Source organism: Leptodactylus fuscus, chromosome 6 (assembly GCF_031893055.1).
Source record: "Leptodactylus fuscus isolate aLepFus1 chromosome 6, aLepFus1.hap2, whole genome shotgun sequence".
In the NCBI taxonomy this organism is placed as follows: domain Eukaryota; kingdom Metazoa; phylum Chordata; class Amphibia; order Anura; family Leptodactylidae; genus Leptodactylus; species Leptodactylus fuscus.
The window spans coordinates 164,437,890-164,456,604 of NC_134270.1; the positions used below are offsets into that span (position 1 = coordinate 164,437,890).

At 46.6% G+C, this 18,715-nt stretch overlaps 2 protein-coding genes across 2 annotated transcripts; one reads left to right on the plus strand and one right to left on the minus strand.

Moving 5' to 3' along the window:
* The first annotated feature begins 3,272 nt into the window (after nucleotides 1–3,272).
* On the plus strand, nucleotides 3,273–8,753 carry HSPB6 (heat shock protein family B (small) member 6). The gene is made up of 3 exons (XM_075277908.1): nucleotides 3,273–3,554; nucleotides 7,128–7,250; nucleotides 8,260–8,753. The coding sequence occupies exons 1-3, from the start codon at nucleotides 3,369–3,371 to the stop codon at nucleotides 8,437–8,439; spliced, it is 489 nt and encodes a 162-aa protein (XP_075134009.1). The 5' UTR covers nucleotides 3,273–3,368; the 3' UTR covers nucleotides 8,440–8,753.
* A 1,466-nt stretch (nucleotides 8,754–10,219) lies between these two features.
* LIN37 (lin-37 DREAM MuvB core complex component) lies at nucleotides 10,220–18,596 on the minus strand. Its single transcript, XM_075278857.1, has 10 exons — nucleotides 18,568–18,596; nucleotides 16,364–16,450; nucleotides 15,269–15,344; nucleotides 14,315–14,365; nucleotides 13,851–13,880; nucleotides 13,114–13,196; nucleotides 12,811–12,962; nucleotides 12,528–12,671; nucleotides 11,272–11,345; nucleotides 10,220–11,173 (listed from the first exon to the last, which is right to left on the minus strand). The coding sequence occupies exons 2-10, from the start codon at nucleotides 16,395–16,397 to the stop codon at nucleotides 11,092–11,094; spliced, it is 726 nt and encodes a 241-aa protein (XP_075134958.1). The 5' UTR covers nucleotides 16,398–16,450; nucleotides 18,568–18,596; the 3' UTR covers nucleotides 10,220–11,091.
* Nucleotides 18,597–18,715: the final 119 nt, after the last annotated feature.

Sequence of the window (18,715 nt, forward strand, 5' to 3'; positions counted from 1 at the left end):
AGTAGACACCCGGCGTCTATGGCAGCCGCCCGGCTCCTGAGAGGCCACAATGTTTAAACACCCGGCGTACGGCGGGAAGAGGTTAAAGGGGCTCTATCATTGGGAAAAGTCATTTTTAACTAAGCATAGCCTTTAGAAAGGCTATTCCACACCTACCTTTTGTATGTAAATCCCCTCAGTAGTTTTCCACTGACCTCTTTTTTATTCATATGCTAATTAGCTTCCAGCATGCACCCAGAAGTCTCAGCGAGCACCGTCTGCTGTGTGTGTGCGAGCAGGGAGATGAGTCCTCACCGCAGCATCCTGTGCTGTACACCCATAGGAGAGAATAGCAGGGGGTGCACGATGAGACTTCCAGGGTGCATGCAAGAGGCGAATTAGCATATCAATAAAAACAGGCTCATTCAAAAACTACTGCAGCGATTTACATACAAAAGGTAGGTCTGGAATAGCCTTTCTAAAGGCTATGCAAGGATGTGTTAGTTAAAAATGACTTATCCCAATGATAGAGCCCCTTTAAGTCTCTGTACTCCCTGTCATCTCTATGATGAGGCCTACTATACTATTCACCTGTAGCCAAAAGTTCTAAATCGGGGCCAAGACGAGATCACTGCAAATATTCTGCATGTCCTCTGTGACCTTGGTATAAATTGGGTGGTAATTAATATGGCCGCTATTACAGCTCATGTAGAAATTATCACCCAGCTTTCCTAGAGCCCTGAACTTTAAATCTGTAAAATAATACAGTGTATTGTTGCATTCAGGAGTCTGGGGAGACTGGGTGAAGGGTCCTTTAACTGCACCCACCCCTCTATATATTCATCTCCAGGTGCAGCGTAGGTCTTGTGTGACTCACCTCCTATAAATTAACATTGGATGGGTCACTGCAGATTATCCCTAATCCCCTATGTGTCTGGCCTAGGCAGGAGCTGCACAGTACATTCAGCGCCTCCTGCAGGCAGAATTTCAGAACATTCCCCAAGAGAGGAGGATACAGCGTGATCCGGAATAAATGTTATTACTGCTATGGAAATATCACCACTGGCTATATATAACCTGCAGCGCCCCCGGGGTCACATGTCTGTGATGATATCAGACAGGACAATATGCAAGGAATGATCCCCGGATTATACAGCTGTTCTTAAAGTATCTTCATCTTTTATCACAGTTTCCCAATTCACATACTTCTCCAGAGCTGCACTCACTATTCTGCTGGTGCAGTCACTGTGTACATACATTACATTACTTATCCTGTACTGATCCTGAGTTACATCCTGTATTATACTCCAGAGCTGCGCTCACTATTCTGCTGGTGCAGTCACTGTGTACATACATTACATTACTTATCCTGTACTGATCCTGAGTTACATCCTGTATTATACTCCAGAGCTGCGCTCACTATTCTGCTGGTACAGTCACTGTGTACATACATTACATTACTTATCCTGTACTGATCCTGAGTTACATCCTGTATTATACTCCAGAGCTGCACTCACTATTCTGCTGGTACAGTCACTGTGTACATACATTACATTACTTATCCTGTATTATACTCCAGAGCTGCACTCACTATTCTGCTGGTACAGTCACTGTGTACATACATTACATTACTTATCCTGTACTGATCCTGAGTTACATCCTGTATTATACCCCAGAGCTGCGCTCACTATTCTGCTGGTACAGTCACTGTGTACATACATTACATTACTTATCCTGTACTGATCCTGAGTTACATCCTGTATTATACTCCAGAGCTGCGCTCACTATTCTGCTGGTACAGTCACTGTGTACATACATTACATTACTTATCCTGTACTGATCCTGAGTTACATCCTGTATTATACTCCAGAGCCGCGCTCACTATTCTGCTGGTACAGTCACTGTGTACATACATTACGTTACTTATCCTGTACTGATCCTGAGTTACATCCTGTATTATACTCCAGAGCTGCACTCACTATTCTGCTGGTACAGTCACTGTATACATACATTACTTATCCTGTACTGATCCTGAGTTACATCCTGTATTATACTCCAGAGCTGCGCTCACTATTCTGCTGGTACAGTCACTGTGTACATACATTACATTACTTATCCTGTATTATACTCCAGAGCTGCACTCACTATTCTGCTGGTACAGTCACTGTGTACATACATTACATTACTTATCCTGTACTGATCCTGAGTTACATCCTGTATTATACCCCAGAGCTGCGCTCACTATTCTGCTGGTACAGTCACTGTGTACATACATTACATTACTTATCCTGTACTGATCCTGAGTTACACCCTGTATTATACTCCAGAGCTGCGCTCACTATTCTGCTGGTACAGTCACTGTGTACATACATTACATTACTTATCCTGTACTGATCCTGAGTTACATCCTGTATTATACTCCAGAGCTGTACTCACTATTCTGCTGGTACAGTCACTGTGTACATACATTACATTACTTATCCTGTATTATACTCCAGAGCTGCGCTCACTATTCTGCTGGTACAGTCACTGTGTACATACATTACATTACTTATCCTGTATTATACTCCAGAGCTGCGCTCACTATTCTGCTGGTACAGTCACTGTGTATATACATTACATTACTTATCCTGTACTGATCCTGAGTTACATCCTGTATTATACTCCAGAGCTGCGCTCACTATTCTGCTGGTACAGTCACTGTGTACGTACATTACATTACTTATCCTGTACTGATCCTGAGTTACATCCTGTATTATACTCCAGAGCTGCGCTCACTATTCTGCTGGTACAGTCACTGTGTACATACATTACATTACTTATCCTGTACTGATCCTGAGTTACATCCTGTATTATACTCCAGAGCTGCGCTCACTATTCTGCTGGTACAGTCACTGTGTACGTACATTACATTACTTATCCTGTATTATACTCCAGAGCTGCGCTCACTATTCTGCTGGTGCAGTCACTGTGTACATACTGTACATTACATTACTTATCCTGTACTGAGCCTGAGTTACAACCTGTATTATACTTCAGAGCTGTGCTCACTATTCCAGTGTATACGCAGCAGGTGGCTTTCTATGCTTACACTCAGCCGTTCCCCGGCCTGCAGTGGCTGATAACAGAGAGCAGTGTACTCCTTACCCCAGTCTGGATATGACTCACAGATACATAAATTGCTCAGTCACGGTGTCTGTGTCTATTTTTTGCTCGCCCCCCATCCCCTTGGTGGATCTGGATACTTTCCACATTCTCTGGTAGTGTCAGTGATGTTCCAGACAGTTCTAGAGCTTTCTGTCTTGGAGGGGCCGGATACATCAGGGGGTCACATACTTATATAAAGCCTCCTGCCTGGCTCTGCAGGGCTCAGTTTGTAGACAGCAGTCATGGATATTACAATACATCACCCCTGGATGCGCCGGCCAGTCATGGCTGCTCCGCTCTTCCCCAGCCGCATCCTGGGACAGAGATTTGGAGAAGGGATCCTGGAGTCAGAGCTGTTTGCAAACATGCTCAGCCCCTATTACATGCGGTCACCCAGCATCCCCCAGCAAGAGGCCGGACTGTCCGAGGTCAGCAGAGGCTTGTGTGGGGTCACTGTCTGTACGGGGTCCATATGGTGGTAATGTCCAAGATCTCTACTAACTCCTCAAGGTGGAAACATTTCTGATGGAGGATCTGTAGATTAGACACTATTATGGGGGATCTGTGGATAAGACACTTATGGGGATCTGTAGATGACACTGTTATGGGGGATCTGTAGGTGGCACTGTTATGGGGGATCTGTAGAGGACACTGTTATGGGGGATCTGTAGAGGACACTGTTATGGGGGATCTGTAGAGGACACTGTTATGGGGGATCTGTAGGTGGCACTGTTATGGGGATCTGTAGAGGACACTGTTATGGGGGATCTGTAGATGACACTGTTATGGGGGATCTGTAGATGACACTGTTATGGGGGATCTGTAGAGGACACTTATGGGGGATCTGTAGATGACACTGTTATGGGGGATCTGTAGATGACACTGTTATGGGGGATCTGTAGATGACACTGTTATGGGGGATCTGTAGAGGACACTGTTATGGGGGATCTGTAGAGGACACTGTTATGGGGGATCTGTAGAGGACACTGTTATGGGGGATCTGTAGGTGGCACTGTTATGGGGATCTGTAGAGGACACTGTTATGGGGGATCTGTAGATGACACTGTTATGGGGGATCTGTAGAGGACACTGTTATGGGGGATCTGTAGATGACACTGTTATGGGGGATCTGTAGAGGACACTGTTATGGGGGATCTGTAGAGGACACTGTTATGGGGGATCTGTAGAGGACACTGTTATGGGAGATCTGTAGAGGACACTGTTATGGGGGATCTGTAGAGGACACTGTTATGGGGGATCTGTAGATGACACTGTTATGGGGGATCTGTAGATGACACTGTTATGGGGGATCTGTAGATGACACTGTTATGGGAGATCTGTAGATGACACTGTTATGGGGGATCTGTAGAGGACACTTATGGGGGATCTGTAGATGACACTGTTATGGGGGAGTCTGTAGATGACATTGTTATGGGGGATCTGTAGATGACACTGTTATGGGGGAGTCTGTAGATGACACTGTTATGGGGGATCTGTAGATGACACTGTTATGGGAGATCTGTAGATGACACTGTTATGGGAGATCTGTAGAGGACACTGTTATGGGGGATCTGTAGAGGACACTGTTATGGGGGATCTGTAGAGGACACTGTTATGGGGGATCTGTAGAGGACACTGTTATGGGGGATCTGTAGAGGACACTGTTATGGGGGATCTGTAGATGACACTGTTATGGGGGATCTGTAGATGACACTGTTATGGGGGATCTGTAGATGACACTGTTATGGGAGATCTGTAGATGACACTGTTATGGGAGATCTGTAGAGGACACTGTTATGGGGGATCTGTAGAGGACACTGTTATGGGGGATCTGTAGAGGACACTGTTATGGGGGATCTGTAGAGGACACTGTTATGGGAGATCTGTAGATGACACTGTTATGGGGGATCTGTAGATGACACTGTTATGGGGGATCTGTAGATGACACTGTTATGGGAGATCTGTAGATGACACTGTTATGGGAGATCTGTAGATGACACTGTTATGGGAGATCTGTAGAGGACACTGTTATGGGGGATCTGTAGAGGACACTGTTATGGGGGATCTGTAGAGGACACTGTTATGGGGGATCTGTAGAGGACACTGTTATGGGGGATCTGTAGAGGACACTGTTATGGGGGATCTGTAGATGACACTGTTATGGGGGATCTGTAGATGACACTGTTATGGGGGATCTGTAGATGACACTGTTATGGGGGATCTGTAGATGACACTGTTATGGGAGATCTGTAGATGACACTGTTATGGGGGATCTGTAGAGGACACTGTTATGGGGGATCTGTAGAGGACACTGTTATGGGGGATCTGTAGATGACACTGTTATGGGGGAATCTGTAGATGACACTGTTATGGGGGATCTGTAGATGACACTGTTATGGGAGATCTGTAGATGACACTGTTATGGGAGATCTGTAGATGACACTTATGGGGGATCTGTAGAGGACACTGTTATGGGGGAGCTGTAGATGACACTGTTATGGGGATCTGTAGAGGACACTGTTATGGGAGATCTGTAGATGACACTGTTATGGGGGATCTGTAGAGGACACTGTTATGGGGGATCTGTAGAGGACACTGTTATGGGGGATCTGTAGAGGACACTGTTATGGGGGATCTGTAGATGACACTGTTATGGGGGATCTGTAGATGACACTGTTATGGGAGATCTGTAGATGACACTGTTATGGGGGATCTGTAGAGGACACTGTAATGGGGGATCTGTAGATGACACGGTTATGGGGGATCTGTAGATGACACTGTTACGGGAGATCTGTAGATGACACTGTTACGGGAGATCTGTAGATGACACTTATGGGGGATCTGTAGATGACACTGTTATGGGGGATCTGTAGATGACACTGTTATGGGGGATCTGTAGAGGACACTGTTATGGGGGATCTGTAGATGACACTGTTATGGGGGAGTCTGTAGATGACACTGTTATGGGGGATCTGTAGATGACACTGTTATGGGGGGTCTGTAGATGACACTGTTATGGGGGAGTCTGTAGATGACACTGTTATGGGGGATCTGTAGATGACACTGTTATGGGGGATCTGTAGATGACACTGTTATGGGGGATCTGTAGATGACACTGTTATGGGGGATCTGTAGATGACACTGTTATGGGGGATCTGTAGATGACACTGTTATGGGGGATCTGTAGATGACACTGTTATGGGGGATCTGAAGGTCATGTTCCAGGTACACCAGTTTTGAAATGAATGGCTACCCCCTCAAACATCATAGCAGAGTAGCATGTAATAAGAGTACGGCATATATACACTGTACAGAATTATTATACTACATTGTAAATATTGAAAATATCAATCAATAGGCTCAGATTGCTGTTATGGGTCACTTCTCCCCCCAAAATAAATTGAATAAAAAGTTATATGTCCCCCATAATGGTGTCAATAAACCGGAGAGCTCACCCGCCCCATACATGGCTGAGTGGACAGAAATAGAGAAAAAATTATGTGGCTCAGAATATGACCATGCAAAGAAATTAGATATCGAAATATCCCAAGATCTACATAAGTGTTATACATGACCTGCAGAGTACAGATAACCGGCCATAAGTGATCACATGGAGGGCGCAGTAGGAACAAAACCCTAAGAAAATGGCGCAGCGGAGGCGTCTTCAGGGGCTCCCCAGTACACTGTATGGAAAATTACGCGGCGTTATTAGGAAATACAATCCCTCAGATCACTGAGAACGGAAAAATGTCAAAGTTATGGCTCGTGGAGGGCGGGGAGGGAAAATTGGAAATAAAAAATTGTCTCTATCGGAAAGGTGTTAAAAGTTGACTTCCTTGGTAGCAAGATTGCAACTAATCTTCTCTAGAACAGCATGTCAGGGGTTAAGAAGAGATTTTGGTGGTGGTAGAGCGCCCCCTCCAGCTCTATGTATCCTCTTCTATGTTCCCGAGTATCTATGCTGCTCCGTCTACTACAACTCCCATTCTTCCCTTCGCCAGGTAAAGTTGGACAAAAATCAGTTCTCCGTTCTCCTGGACGTCAAACACTTTGCCCCCGAGGAGCTGACAGTCAAAGTGGTCGGAGATTACGTGGAGGTTCACGCCAAGCACGAGGAGCGCCAGGTAAGATGAACCCTATGACTGCAGACTGTGCGGGCACAAGTGTGGGGACCCCAACCAGTCAGGACGGGGGTCATAGCGTATACACATGTGGACAAAATTGTTGGTACCCCTCGTTTAATAAAAGAAAAACCCGGCCTGGACAGATATGATGGCTGCCTTAATATTTTGTTGCAGAACCTTTTGAGGCAATCGCTGCGATCAGACGATTCCTGTAACTGTCAATGAGACTTCTGCCCCTCTCATCAGGGATTTTGGCCCCTCCTCATGAGCAAACTGCTCCAGTTGTCTGGGGCGTGAAGGGGCCTTTTCCAGACGCCATGTTTCAGCTCCTTCCAAAGGTGCTCTATAAGATTTAGGTGCGGGCTCATAGAAGGCCACTTCAGGATAGTCCAATGTTTTCCTCTTAGCCACCCGTGGGTGCTTTTAGTCGTGTGTTTTGGGTCATTGTCCTGTTACAAGACCCATGACCTTCGACTGAGACCAAGATTTCTGACACCGGGCAGCACATTTCTCTCTAGAATCCCTTGATAGTCTTGAGATTTCATTGGACCCTGCACAGATTCAAGACACCCTGAGTCAGATGCAGCAAAGCAGCCCCAGAACATAACAGAGCCTTGTCCAGGTGTCACAGTAAGAACAGTGTTCTTTTCAGGATAGGCTTCATTTTACCATCTGTGAACATAGAGCTGATGTGCCTTGCCAAAAAGTTTGAGACATCCTTATGTCTCCCCCCCCTCCCCATATCCTTGTGGGCCCCCTATTACTACCGCTACAGATCCTTGTCTCACCCCTCCCCATATCCTTGTGGGCCCCCTATTTCTCCCACTACACATCCTTAGGTCTCCCCATCCCCTTGTGTTCCCCCCCCCCACTCCCCATCCTTGTGGTCCCCCTCCCCCTCACTCTTGTAGTTGTCATTGCTGACTTTAGCCCATTGATGCTAGTTCCAGTAGCAGTAATGCCAGGACCCCCGCTGTATACCAAACACTGTGACCCCTCTCTCACACAGGATGAACACGGCTTCATCTCCAGAGAGTTCCACCGCCGCTACAAACTCCCCCCAACGGTAAACCCAGCTGCACTAAATTCTGCCCTCTCTGCGGAAGGCCTGCTCTCCATCGAAGCTCCCGTCAAAGAGGACACCAAGACCGAGGAGAGGAGCATACCCATCGCCCGAAAAGACAAGTAGAAGCTGAAGCCAAGCGAGAGGCCGCACCCTTGACAGTGCAAGGGAGCCCTCTACTGGCGAAAACTGCTCAGTGCGCCTTCACCCATATAAGAGATGCCTGCACCCACCTCTGTGGCTTTAAGGGTACATTTATACGTGGCCATTTTGGGACTATAAATCCCAGCATGCTTTGTATTCTCTTGGCTTGATGGTTTGTCGCAGATTTGCCCCAATTCTTCTGGTGTGGAAAACCTTGTCACTTACCGGGCTGTCCGCAGGCATCTCTGTGTATAAGGAGGAGTAACGTGAGAAATAATAAAAGGTTCATCACTCCAGACTCCATTTACTGCTATGGTGGTCACCGCCTCAGCCTTACCCCAAATAGGACAGCGCCCCTGCTGGCTGGTGCCCATCACTACATGTAAGAGGGAGATTATTATCCTGAAATATACAAAGTCCTCACATCACCTGTCCATAGGAGAGAAGTGTCTGATCACTGCGGACCCCCACCAATCACAGAAATGGGGGGAGTACCCCTTCTGAATAGCATGAGGGACAAGCAAATGCGGGGCTGCTCCATTCAGAGTCTATGGGACCGGCCGAAATAGTCAACATGGAAGGGAGCGGCAGTAGACATGCTTGACCATCACTCCATTCAACCGGGAGAACTCAGAGCCCCCCATTCTTGTTATTGGTGGGGGTCACTGTGATCCAATACGTATAAATTGTAGATATAGCATACATTTAAAGGGATCAGTCAGGATAAATAACTGATCTGTGGGGATTAAAAGGTGGCACCTGTTAAAGGGGAACGTCCAGTCCCCTGTAATATATACAGCATAGAGTCAGAAGCGAATGGGTCCGTGTATAGTCACCCCATGCCAGGACTGTAGCTCGACTCCCAATGAAGTCTATGAGATATATGGGGCATACAACGTCCTGGTCCATGCTGTGTATAGTACAGGCATCATAAGTGGCCCCGTACTGTCACATCATGGCCAGCCCCTTTAATTAGTAGTACAAGCCCTTTAATGTCAAGTCTGGGAACACCCCTTTAATAGTACATGAGGTCTGATAAGAATCACATCTATGTCCCATTCACACATATCTGCTTGGTGTGGGCAACCCTGCAGATATTCAATAGACAGAGCCCCTGTAATTGGGTTCTCAGGAGTTAGATACAGATCCCCTATCCTTAGGATAGATCATTAATATGGGGCACAATATCACAGACAGCCGTAAGTGGCGGCGCCTTCACAGGTCAATGACGTCACAGCAGCAGTTTAGTCCCATTAAAGTGGATGGGCTGTGCTGCAATACCAAACACAACCACTACACAATGTACGGCGCTGTGCTTGGTATTCAGTGAAGAAGCCGCAGTCCTTGGTGAAGGCCCCAGGTCTCAGACCGCCCCTGATCACAGGTTCACGATCCCTATTCCAGAGACAGGTCTTCAATATTACAAGCCTGTAAAATCCCTTTAAATTGATCAGACCTAAGCAAGAATCTGTTTGTACTCCACAACGTAGGACACGTCTCCTCTTGCTTCCTCACTACTAGAGATGAGCGAGTACTGTTCGGATCAGCCGATCCGAACAGCACGCACGCTTTGAAATGAATGGATGCACCTGGTACTTCCGCTTTGACGCTGGCCGGCCGCTTAACCCCCTGCGTGCCGGCTACGTCCATTCATTTCAATGTGTGCGTGCTGTTTGGATCGGCTGATCCGAACAATACTCGCTCATCTCTACTCACTACTGCTCAGATAGACGCAATGATCAGCGCACTCCGGGACGGTTGTATTCAATGTTTTATCATAAACGCTACAGACAATGAAAATCCATAAAAGGCATCCGGGCTTCATGAAATACTAAATGTCCATTAAAAAAAAAAAAAAAGAAGAAACGCGCCGAGTCTGACGGTCTGACGTGCGCCAATATGTTCAAAATCCCGGATTATGTGCTGGTGCCTAAAACCTGTCCCCGATAATAACACCACAATTAAAACAAAGCGTAAAAAGGGTTAAAAAACAGCAGGAAATTGGCAGGAAAAACAACACCGACCGCCCTGGGGGTTACAGCGGGGGCTAAAGGGGTTTCCCAGGGAATCTTTTTTTTTTACTTCCTGCCCAACCGGGTTCTTTAAGTGTTGAATGTCAGGTCTGGGCTGGTTCGGTCACAAAATCACATGCTCGGGACCAACACCCGGCATCCTCCTCCTCTCTGTGTTCAATGGTATTATGTATATATGGAGGCTGAATAGGATTTAAAAAGAATCTTCTAAAAACAGCACCACCCCCCTGCACAGGCCGTATGAGGTATTGCAGCTCAGTCCCGATCAGTTGAATGGAGTGGAGCTACAGTACCACATACAATCTATAGACAGACATGGCGCTGTTATTCCAACCGTCTCCATAACTAGGTGACCATCACCCATTATAAGTCAACAGGGTTGTCACCCAGCTTTTCCACACTCCTGAATGGTATCTGTCTAGTCTGGTAAAGCTGGGGGATTAAACAACCACTATGTACCCCAGAACACGGCGCATGTACTGAGTTATCGGTTTTCCTACAGGATCCCATTAGGATGCAAAAACCTCTAAACGAAGCGGGAAAAAAAACATGTGACCAAGAAGCCCCGGAGCCGCAATCAGAGCCTGGGCTGGACGCCGCCTCACTGCCGCTCGTACATCTCCTTCAGTATCTTCATGCTCTGGGCGTAACGCTGCTGGTTCCGATAAGAGGAGTCCTTCCACCTGTCACAAACAAATAAAGTTGTGTTTTTTTTTTAAACCCTCCTCCCCCACAGCATTCGTGAAGGTGGTGGGGGGTGCACAGTTCTGTCCGCTCTTACCTCTGCCGGATCTTCTTCCACCGGGTCATATTTTGATAGATGAGCGTGGACATGCTGGGGGTCATCTCTGTAGACTGAACCATGAAATGACACAAAAGTCATCAAAAAAGTTGTCAGATTATTGCAATTAAAAAAATTGCAGCTAGTGATTCTTAGTCTTGATTGAAGCTGCGTTTTAATGCTAAAAGTGAGGTTTCCTGCCGCCACCACTAGGGGGAGCTCACTGTACATGAGTTTGTTCTACAGTATACTGCAGTGAGTATAGAATTTAAAGGGTTATCATCATAAAATCATGCTGATAGAGCCCCACATATGCGTGCATAGCCTTTATAAAGGCTATTCAGGCACCGTAAATGTTATATTAAACTACCTCTCAGTTTTAAAATAATAACCTAAAAAAGAATGTGCTCTACTTACGGATCGTGCACGGTGGGCGGGCATTCAGGGTGTGTCTTCATCTTCATCCACGCCTCTTCCTCCTCCGATGTCTTCGGGTCCCGTCCTCCTCCGGCGCTCGCTCGCGGACACTGATAAAAAAAAAATAGCTTGGGCGCATGCGCAGTAGCATGCGGCTTCTACTACGGCTACTGCGCATGCGCCCAGGCTATTTTTTTTTTTTATCAGTGTCTGCGAGCGAGCGCCGGAGGAGGACGGGACCCGAAGACATCGGAGGAAGAAGAGGCGTGGATGAAGATGAAGACACACCCTGAATGCCCGCCCAGCGTGCACGATTCGTAAGTAGAGCACATTCTTTTTTAGAGTATTATTTTAAAACTGGGGGGTAGTTTAATATAACTTTTACGGTGCCTGAATAGCCTTTTTAAAGGCTATTCACGCATATGTGGGGCTCTATCAGCATGATTTTGCTGATAGAGCCCCTTTAAAGTGAAGGGCTGAGCTGCAATACCAAGCTCAGCCACTATACCATGTACAGCGCTGTGTTTGGTATTCAATGCAGAGGCCGAGCTGCAATACCAAGCTCAGCCACTATACCATGTATGGCGCTGTGCTTGGTATTCAGTGAAGAGGCCGCATCCCTCGCCTGAACACTGCAGCCTCTTCAACCAGCTGATCGGTGGGGGTTCCAGCCGTTGGACCACCACCAATCACATACTGATGACCTCTTCTAAGAATAGGTCATCAATATACAAAGCCCTTTTAGGAATAGCAGCAGTAACGGGGATATAAATTTCCTGTCCGCTGCCATCATTAGGGCCGTGGTATTACAACCGATGTGCCTTTATGGCAGCGCTCACCATGTTGATATTGAGGGGCTCCTCCTCTCGGGGAAGGGGTGAAGGGATCCTCAGGTTGACCGGCTCTCCCGCTTCTGTTACTGGGCAGGGGGATGGGGGAGGCAGGTGATAGATGTTCTGAGAGCTGCCATTCACTACGTCGCCCTGAAGATACAAGAAGGATCTTGTGGTCACCGGCTGACAATTATAACCCCCGGCATGTCCTGACAACCACAGGAATCCTGAGAGTGATAGTTGTGCATCAGCTCAATGGTAGCAATGCTGATGAGAGGCCCCTACTGACCTCTTCTGATGGCGGTGGTGTTGGCGGGGGCTCGGGGGCTCTGGATCCTGGAGAATTACGGAGCCAGGCTCGGCAGACGGGGTACAGGGGAGTCTCTTCTGAAAACTGCGCCAAGTCCACGCTCCGATCAAAGAGGCGGATGACGAAAGTGTCTGAAAAAAGAGAAGTTTTTTGTTGTTTTTTTTTTTAACAAAGTCTCAAAACTTTATTGACCTAAACGAACAAACTAACAGTGTTTAACCCCTTAGTAAGGTAACAAACGACTATGGTCTTTACAAAGGTATTTCCAGGATCCTGGCTTACTGGTTTTGGGCAGCGTCGGCTCAGGTAATCCGTCCTCCTCTTTCCTTTTCTTACGGCGATGGTGAGAGGGGCGCACTGACGGCCTATTAAAGACCAGAAACGAAAAAAAAGTGTTAATGAGTGAGGCCATACAATATGAGGGACTAATACAGGACGGTAACATCATATTTTGCGGGGGTGGCGGAGTCTTTGGTGACTAATACACTCTGGTAATTAAAGGGTTAACAAATACCACACACGCCTGGTCTTGTCACAACTTTACAACTGACCATTGGTCAATTAGCTGCCACAAGGGGGAGCTCAAGAGATTAGTGAAGACAGAACAGTGTAAACTACTGTATATAACACATGCACAATAAGCTCCCTCTAGTGGTGGCCACAGGGAGCACAATGTAAAGTGATAGAAGTGTTAAAAAAAAATAAAAGCTGAGGTTTTGGTGCTTTGTATCAGAAATAAACAAGCTTTGACCCCAATAAAAAATTAGGAGATTAAATGGGTCCTAAAGGTAAGATGCTGTTTAAAGCTGGAGTCACACTTTAAACCAGTGGGCGAGGGACATGAAGCAGCACGGAGAGTAGAACCACATTGTAGAGAACGCTCCCGGTGATGCTGATTGGCCAAGACCTGCTAACAGGCTCCGCCCATGCCCGATCCTTTTCAGTTGGGTGCAGCTCACAGGGACAGATCCCTAAATTCTAGTTCTGAAGACTGTATAAATGTAAGAAACAAGAATTACCGCTTTCCGGCAGAAGACGGAGAAGAGTCTCTGGAAGACAAAGAGGAAATGGTTTAGGACACGATCTTCATATTAAAACGCAAGACAGATCAGGGAGCGGCTCGTGCTGCTGACTCGGGGGCTGGAGAAAGCAGAAGTGTCCTGGGTGCGACTCACTGGAGGCGGGGGGAGGGGAGACAGGGTCAAGATACTTGAATCTCTGAAGGGAATCGAATACAGCTGCAATACCATAGGCAACCTCTGCACCGGCATGGCGCTGTAGCACGTGTAGACTAATCACTTTGAGCTGCACTGATACATTGTAGCAAACAACCAGCGCAGTACAGGAATCCGGCTGCGGCTATATCTATCTGACAGAGGATTCCCTACAATCCTAATAATTCTCACAGGTGAGGGTTTGCTACAGTGTGTCCGGTTTAGTAATACTGCACCACAGTGTTAACCCGACATCGCTTCTTCCTTACTTGCAATGGGAGTCTGTCGATGCTTTTCCACTTTCATCCTCCATCTGCTCCCTGTAGGTCAGAAAAACCATCATGTAAGACAAAAAAAAGATTCCTCATATTTCAGTTTTCGCTTTGTACAACAGTGACATCACACATCTTACTGGGATGACATCACTGTTCCCAATTAGTTATACTGTACAACACTGACATCACATCCCTTACTACGCTGACATCACTACTCAATGTACATAATATAATACAACAGTGACATCATAAGTCTTACTGGGATGACATCACTGCTCCGTACATACTGTACAACAGTGACATCACCCATCTTATTGGGATGACTTTTTTTAATTTTTTTGCGATATGTCAGCTTGCACATATAACATTCTGATTCTTTATGCAAATGAAGGGGCCCCGAGCCACCTGCTGTCCCCCTACTCACCCCTGCTAATAGGGGTACATGCACAAATCTGGTAGTAGACTCCCTATAAAGGCTGTCAGCAGGAATTAATACTCCAAACCAGCCCCGGTACCTTATACAGCAGCTGCAGTGTCAGGGTGATCCTCTATTTATGTTCCAGTTATGCTAATTACTTTTATAAAGTCAAGGGGGCGGGGATTGACCAATACAGTCAGCGTGTCCACAACCTTAAACAGCCCCTGTGATTTGGTCTCTGAGTATAGGGACGTGGCAACTCAGCTTTCCTGATAGTCTGCATGGTGTCGCTGTGCCTTAGGGAGGAGAGCTCCCTTCTGCTTTACAAGGTGCTAGGGCTTTTGGATGTAATTTGGATGAAGTCATTGGTCTGCATATACAACAGCAACATCACAAATCTTATCAGGATGACATCACTGCTCCACATAGGAAGCGAAGCCATCATCAGATTATACTCAGAGTTCCCCTTTAAATACCCACTATACAATAGAATCCTATAATATCATTTACATTTTGATGCGGCCCCTCACCTGTCCACTTCGCTCCTGTCCAACAGCCCCTTTAAGACGGCATCCAGACGATTACGCGCACTCGCCGACTCCAGATCTGACAGGAGAAGAAGACAAACAATCTGTCACCTTTACTGATTATTTATAAGTTGCTCTTATTAAAGGGATTCTACCATTAAAACCTTTTTTTTCTGTGGATAAGACGTCGGAGTAGCCTTTAGAAAGGCTATTCGTCTCTTACCTTTAGACGTGGTCTCCGCTGCGCCGTTCCTTAGAAATACCGTTTTTTAACAGTATGCAAATGAGTTCTCTCGCAGCGATGGGGGCGGGCCCCAGCGCTCAAACAGCGATGGGGGCGTCCCCATCGCTGTTAGAGAAGTGTCTCCAAGCGCCGCCTCCTTCTTGGTCCGCAGCGTCATCTTCAATGTCTTCTTCCGGTGCAGGCTCGTAACTTCTAGGCATCGGGCTTTGAGCAGAGCAGACTGCGCAGGCGCACAGGTCACGGGAAAATGGCCGCTAACAATACTGTGCAAGCGGCCATTTTCCCGTGGTCTGTGCAGTCTGCTTTGCTCAAGGCCCGACGCCTAGAGGTTACAAGCCTGCGCCGGAAGAAGACATTGAAAATGACGCTGCAGACGCTTCTCTGGCAGCGGTGGGGACGCCCTCATTGCTGTTTGAGCGCTGAGGCCCGCCCCCATCGCTGTGAGAGAACTCATTTGCATACCGGTAAAAAACAGTATTTCTAAGGAACGGCGCAGCGGAGACCAGGTCTAAAGGTAAGAGATGAATAGCCTTTCTAAAGGTTATTTTGACGTCTTATCCACAAAAAAAAAGGTTTTAGTGGTAGAATCCCTTTAAACAGCAAAGAGCGGTGTGAAATCCCAAAATGCTCCTGAGGGGAGGGGCTCAACCTGTCACATGATCATCTCACACATGGTGTACATCCCCTTTAAGAACTGTAGACTGTAACAGCATTGGGCACCACTTCTGCCACACTGGCATAAAAAGTGATGATGTTTCATCACACAACAGTGTCCTTGCATGAGAAGTCATCATTTACTGCAGAGGAGAATGAATAGAAGCAACGCAAAGTCTGAACAGAGCCCAAGTCCTCACCTGTCTTCTCCACCTTCACTTTGGCAAGCGACATGGCTGTCAGCAGCAGCTGTCCCAAGAAGGGATTGTCCTCAGTAATGTAATATCCTATAATGGAGACACAATGATGGCGTAAGAGGTTACCTCAGTCCACTAGTGACATCACTGGTCACAGTGACATCACACTTTACATGGATGACAAAAATGGTTTACGTAAGTTATATTGTATAACTATGACATCACACATCTTACCGGAACGCAATCACTACTCTACCCTGTTTCCCCGAAAATAAGACGGTGTCATATTAATTTTTGCTCCCAAAGACGCGCCATGTCTTATTTTCAGGGGGTGTCTAATTTTTTTCAAAGAAGAACTCACATATATTGCTAAATATTAAAATTAACATTTATTAAATACTGTACAGTATAAAAATATTTTTATAGATTTGTAGAGCAGACGATTTTGGACACAGGGATACCTAACATGTACGGTATGTGTTTCACAGTATTTACATACTTTTATATGTGTTCTAGGGAAATGGGAATTTTTAATACATATATATATATATATATATTTTTTTTTTTTTTTAATTTTTTTGAATTTATTAACCCCCTGTAATACATTACAGACAGGCAACCTGCCTTCAAAAGAAATGACGATTTTTTGCAATGCAATGGTCTGATCACTAATGCAATGCATTGCATTAGTGATCAGACCTTTGCAATTGCATTGCAAAAAAATCGTCATTTCTTTTGCAGGCTGCATAGAGCAGCCTGCAAAAGAAAAGCACTGCAGACAGGCCAGGGAGAGTTTACAAGGCTTCGGCTGTCATGCCAACGTGACGTCGGCCTTGGAGCATGCTCCAGGTGCCGGCGATCACCGACGCCAGAAGGGTTAATGCCCACGGTCGGTGTGGGCAGCGACCGGAGGCATTAGCGATGGATGTCTGCTGACACCAGGCGGCTATGGCGACCGGCCGACTCCCAGGTGTTTAACTATGTCGGCCACCCGGGAGTCAGGTGGCCGCCTGGTGTCTGCTGGTGTCAGCAGACATCCAGCGCTAATGCCTCCGGTCGGTGCCCACACACGCTCCCATAGAAATGAATGGAAGCGCCTGGCATGCCTATTAACCCCCCGCTTGCCGGCTACTTCCATTCATTTCTATTCACTACGCCTTACTTTCGGGGGAGCGCCTTATATTAGGCACGGCAGCAAAATGTCTGCCATGCCTTACTTTTGGGGTACATCCTATTTTCGGGGAAACACGGTATATAAGATATAGTGTGACATCACAACTTACAGGGATGACATCAATAGTTCACAAAAGTTATACTGTACAACAGCGCCACTGGGATGACATCACTGTTCCGTAGACGTAATACTGCACAGTAGTGACATCACTGCAGCATACAAGTTATACCGTAGAACTGTGACATCACTGCTCCTATAAATTATACCGTACAACTGTGACATCACACATCTCACAAGGATGACATCACTGTCCCATGTTGTATTGTAGACCAGTCAGCTCCTGTACAGGATACTCTATAGCAGTGACATCACTGCGGCATACAAGTTATACTGTACGACTATGACATCACCGGGTGTATCTGGATGACATCACAACAGCAGTTTTTCTCTGACTCACAGCCAAAGTCTACCACTATCATCACGTCACCAACATTGAACATTTTGGCAGCATCGTCCCTTGAAATAAGATACCGGATAACATCAACTCAGCAAAATATACCGGGTTAGTGATGTCATCAGTCACAGTGACATCATCACCAAAGCCATGAGGTCACCGCTGCAAAATGTATGTGTATGGAGCACATCAGTGCCAGCCAACGTCTTATATTTTACATCAGTGACATCATCATTCTACAAATAACACAGTGACGTCACTACTCTCATACTAAGGACTATTTTGCCCAGCAGTGACGTCATCACCTCTCTAAGACAAGTGTATAATTCACTGATAAGACGGTAAATATCGCAGGGCACATGCGCACACGTTTATTAGGAGCCGTTTCCTCTATGCAGGTTGCAGGGCAGTGACCGGTCCGTCACTACGGCTGAGGTTGTTGTTATTTATAGTCAGTGACTGGAGAGTGTAAGAACCGGACACTAAAAGTATAATATCACGTCCTCCAGCTCTCACGTTACCGGCCCGATCCCGCCTCCCCCCCCGACTCTCCCGGGCTCCGTTACCGGCTCAACTCACCTTAAAACCCGCTCCTCTCCTAGCCCCGCCTCCCGTCTATCCATTGGTTAACGCTTCTTCCCAGACATAATCCCATTGGTTCGCTCTCCTGTGGATCACAGCAGTCCAGCCAATCAAAAGCGTTCAATGGGGATACGCCTTTCATATA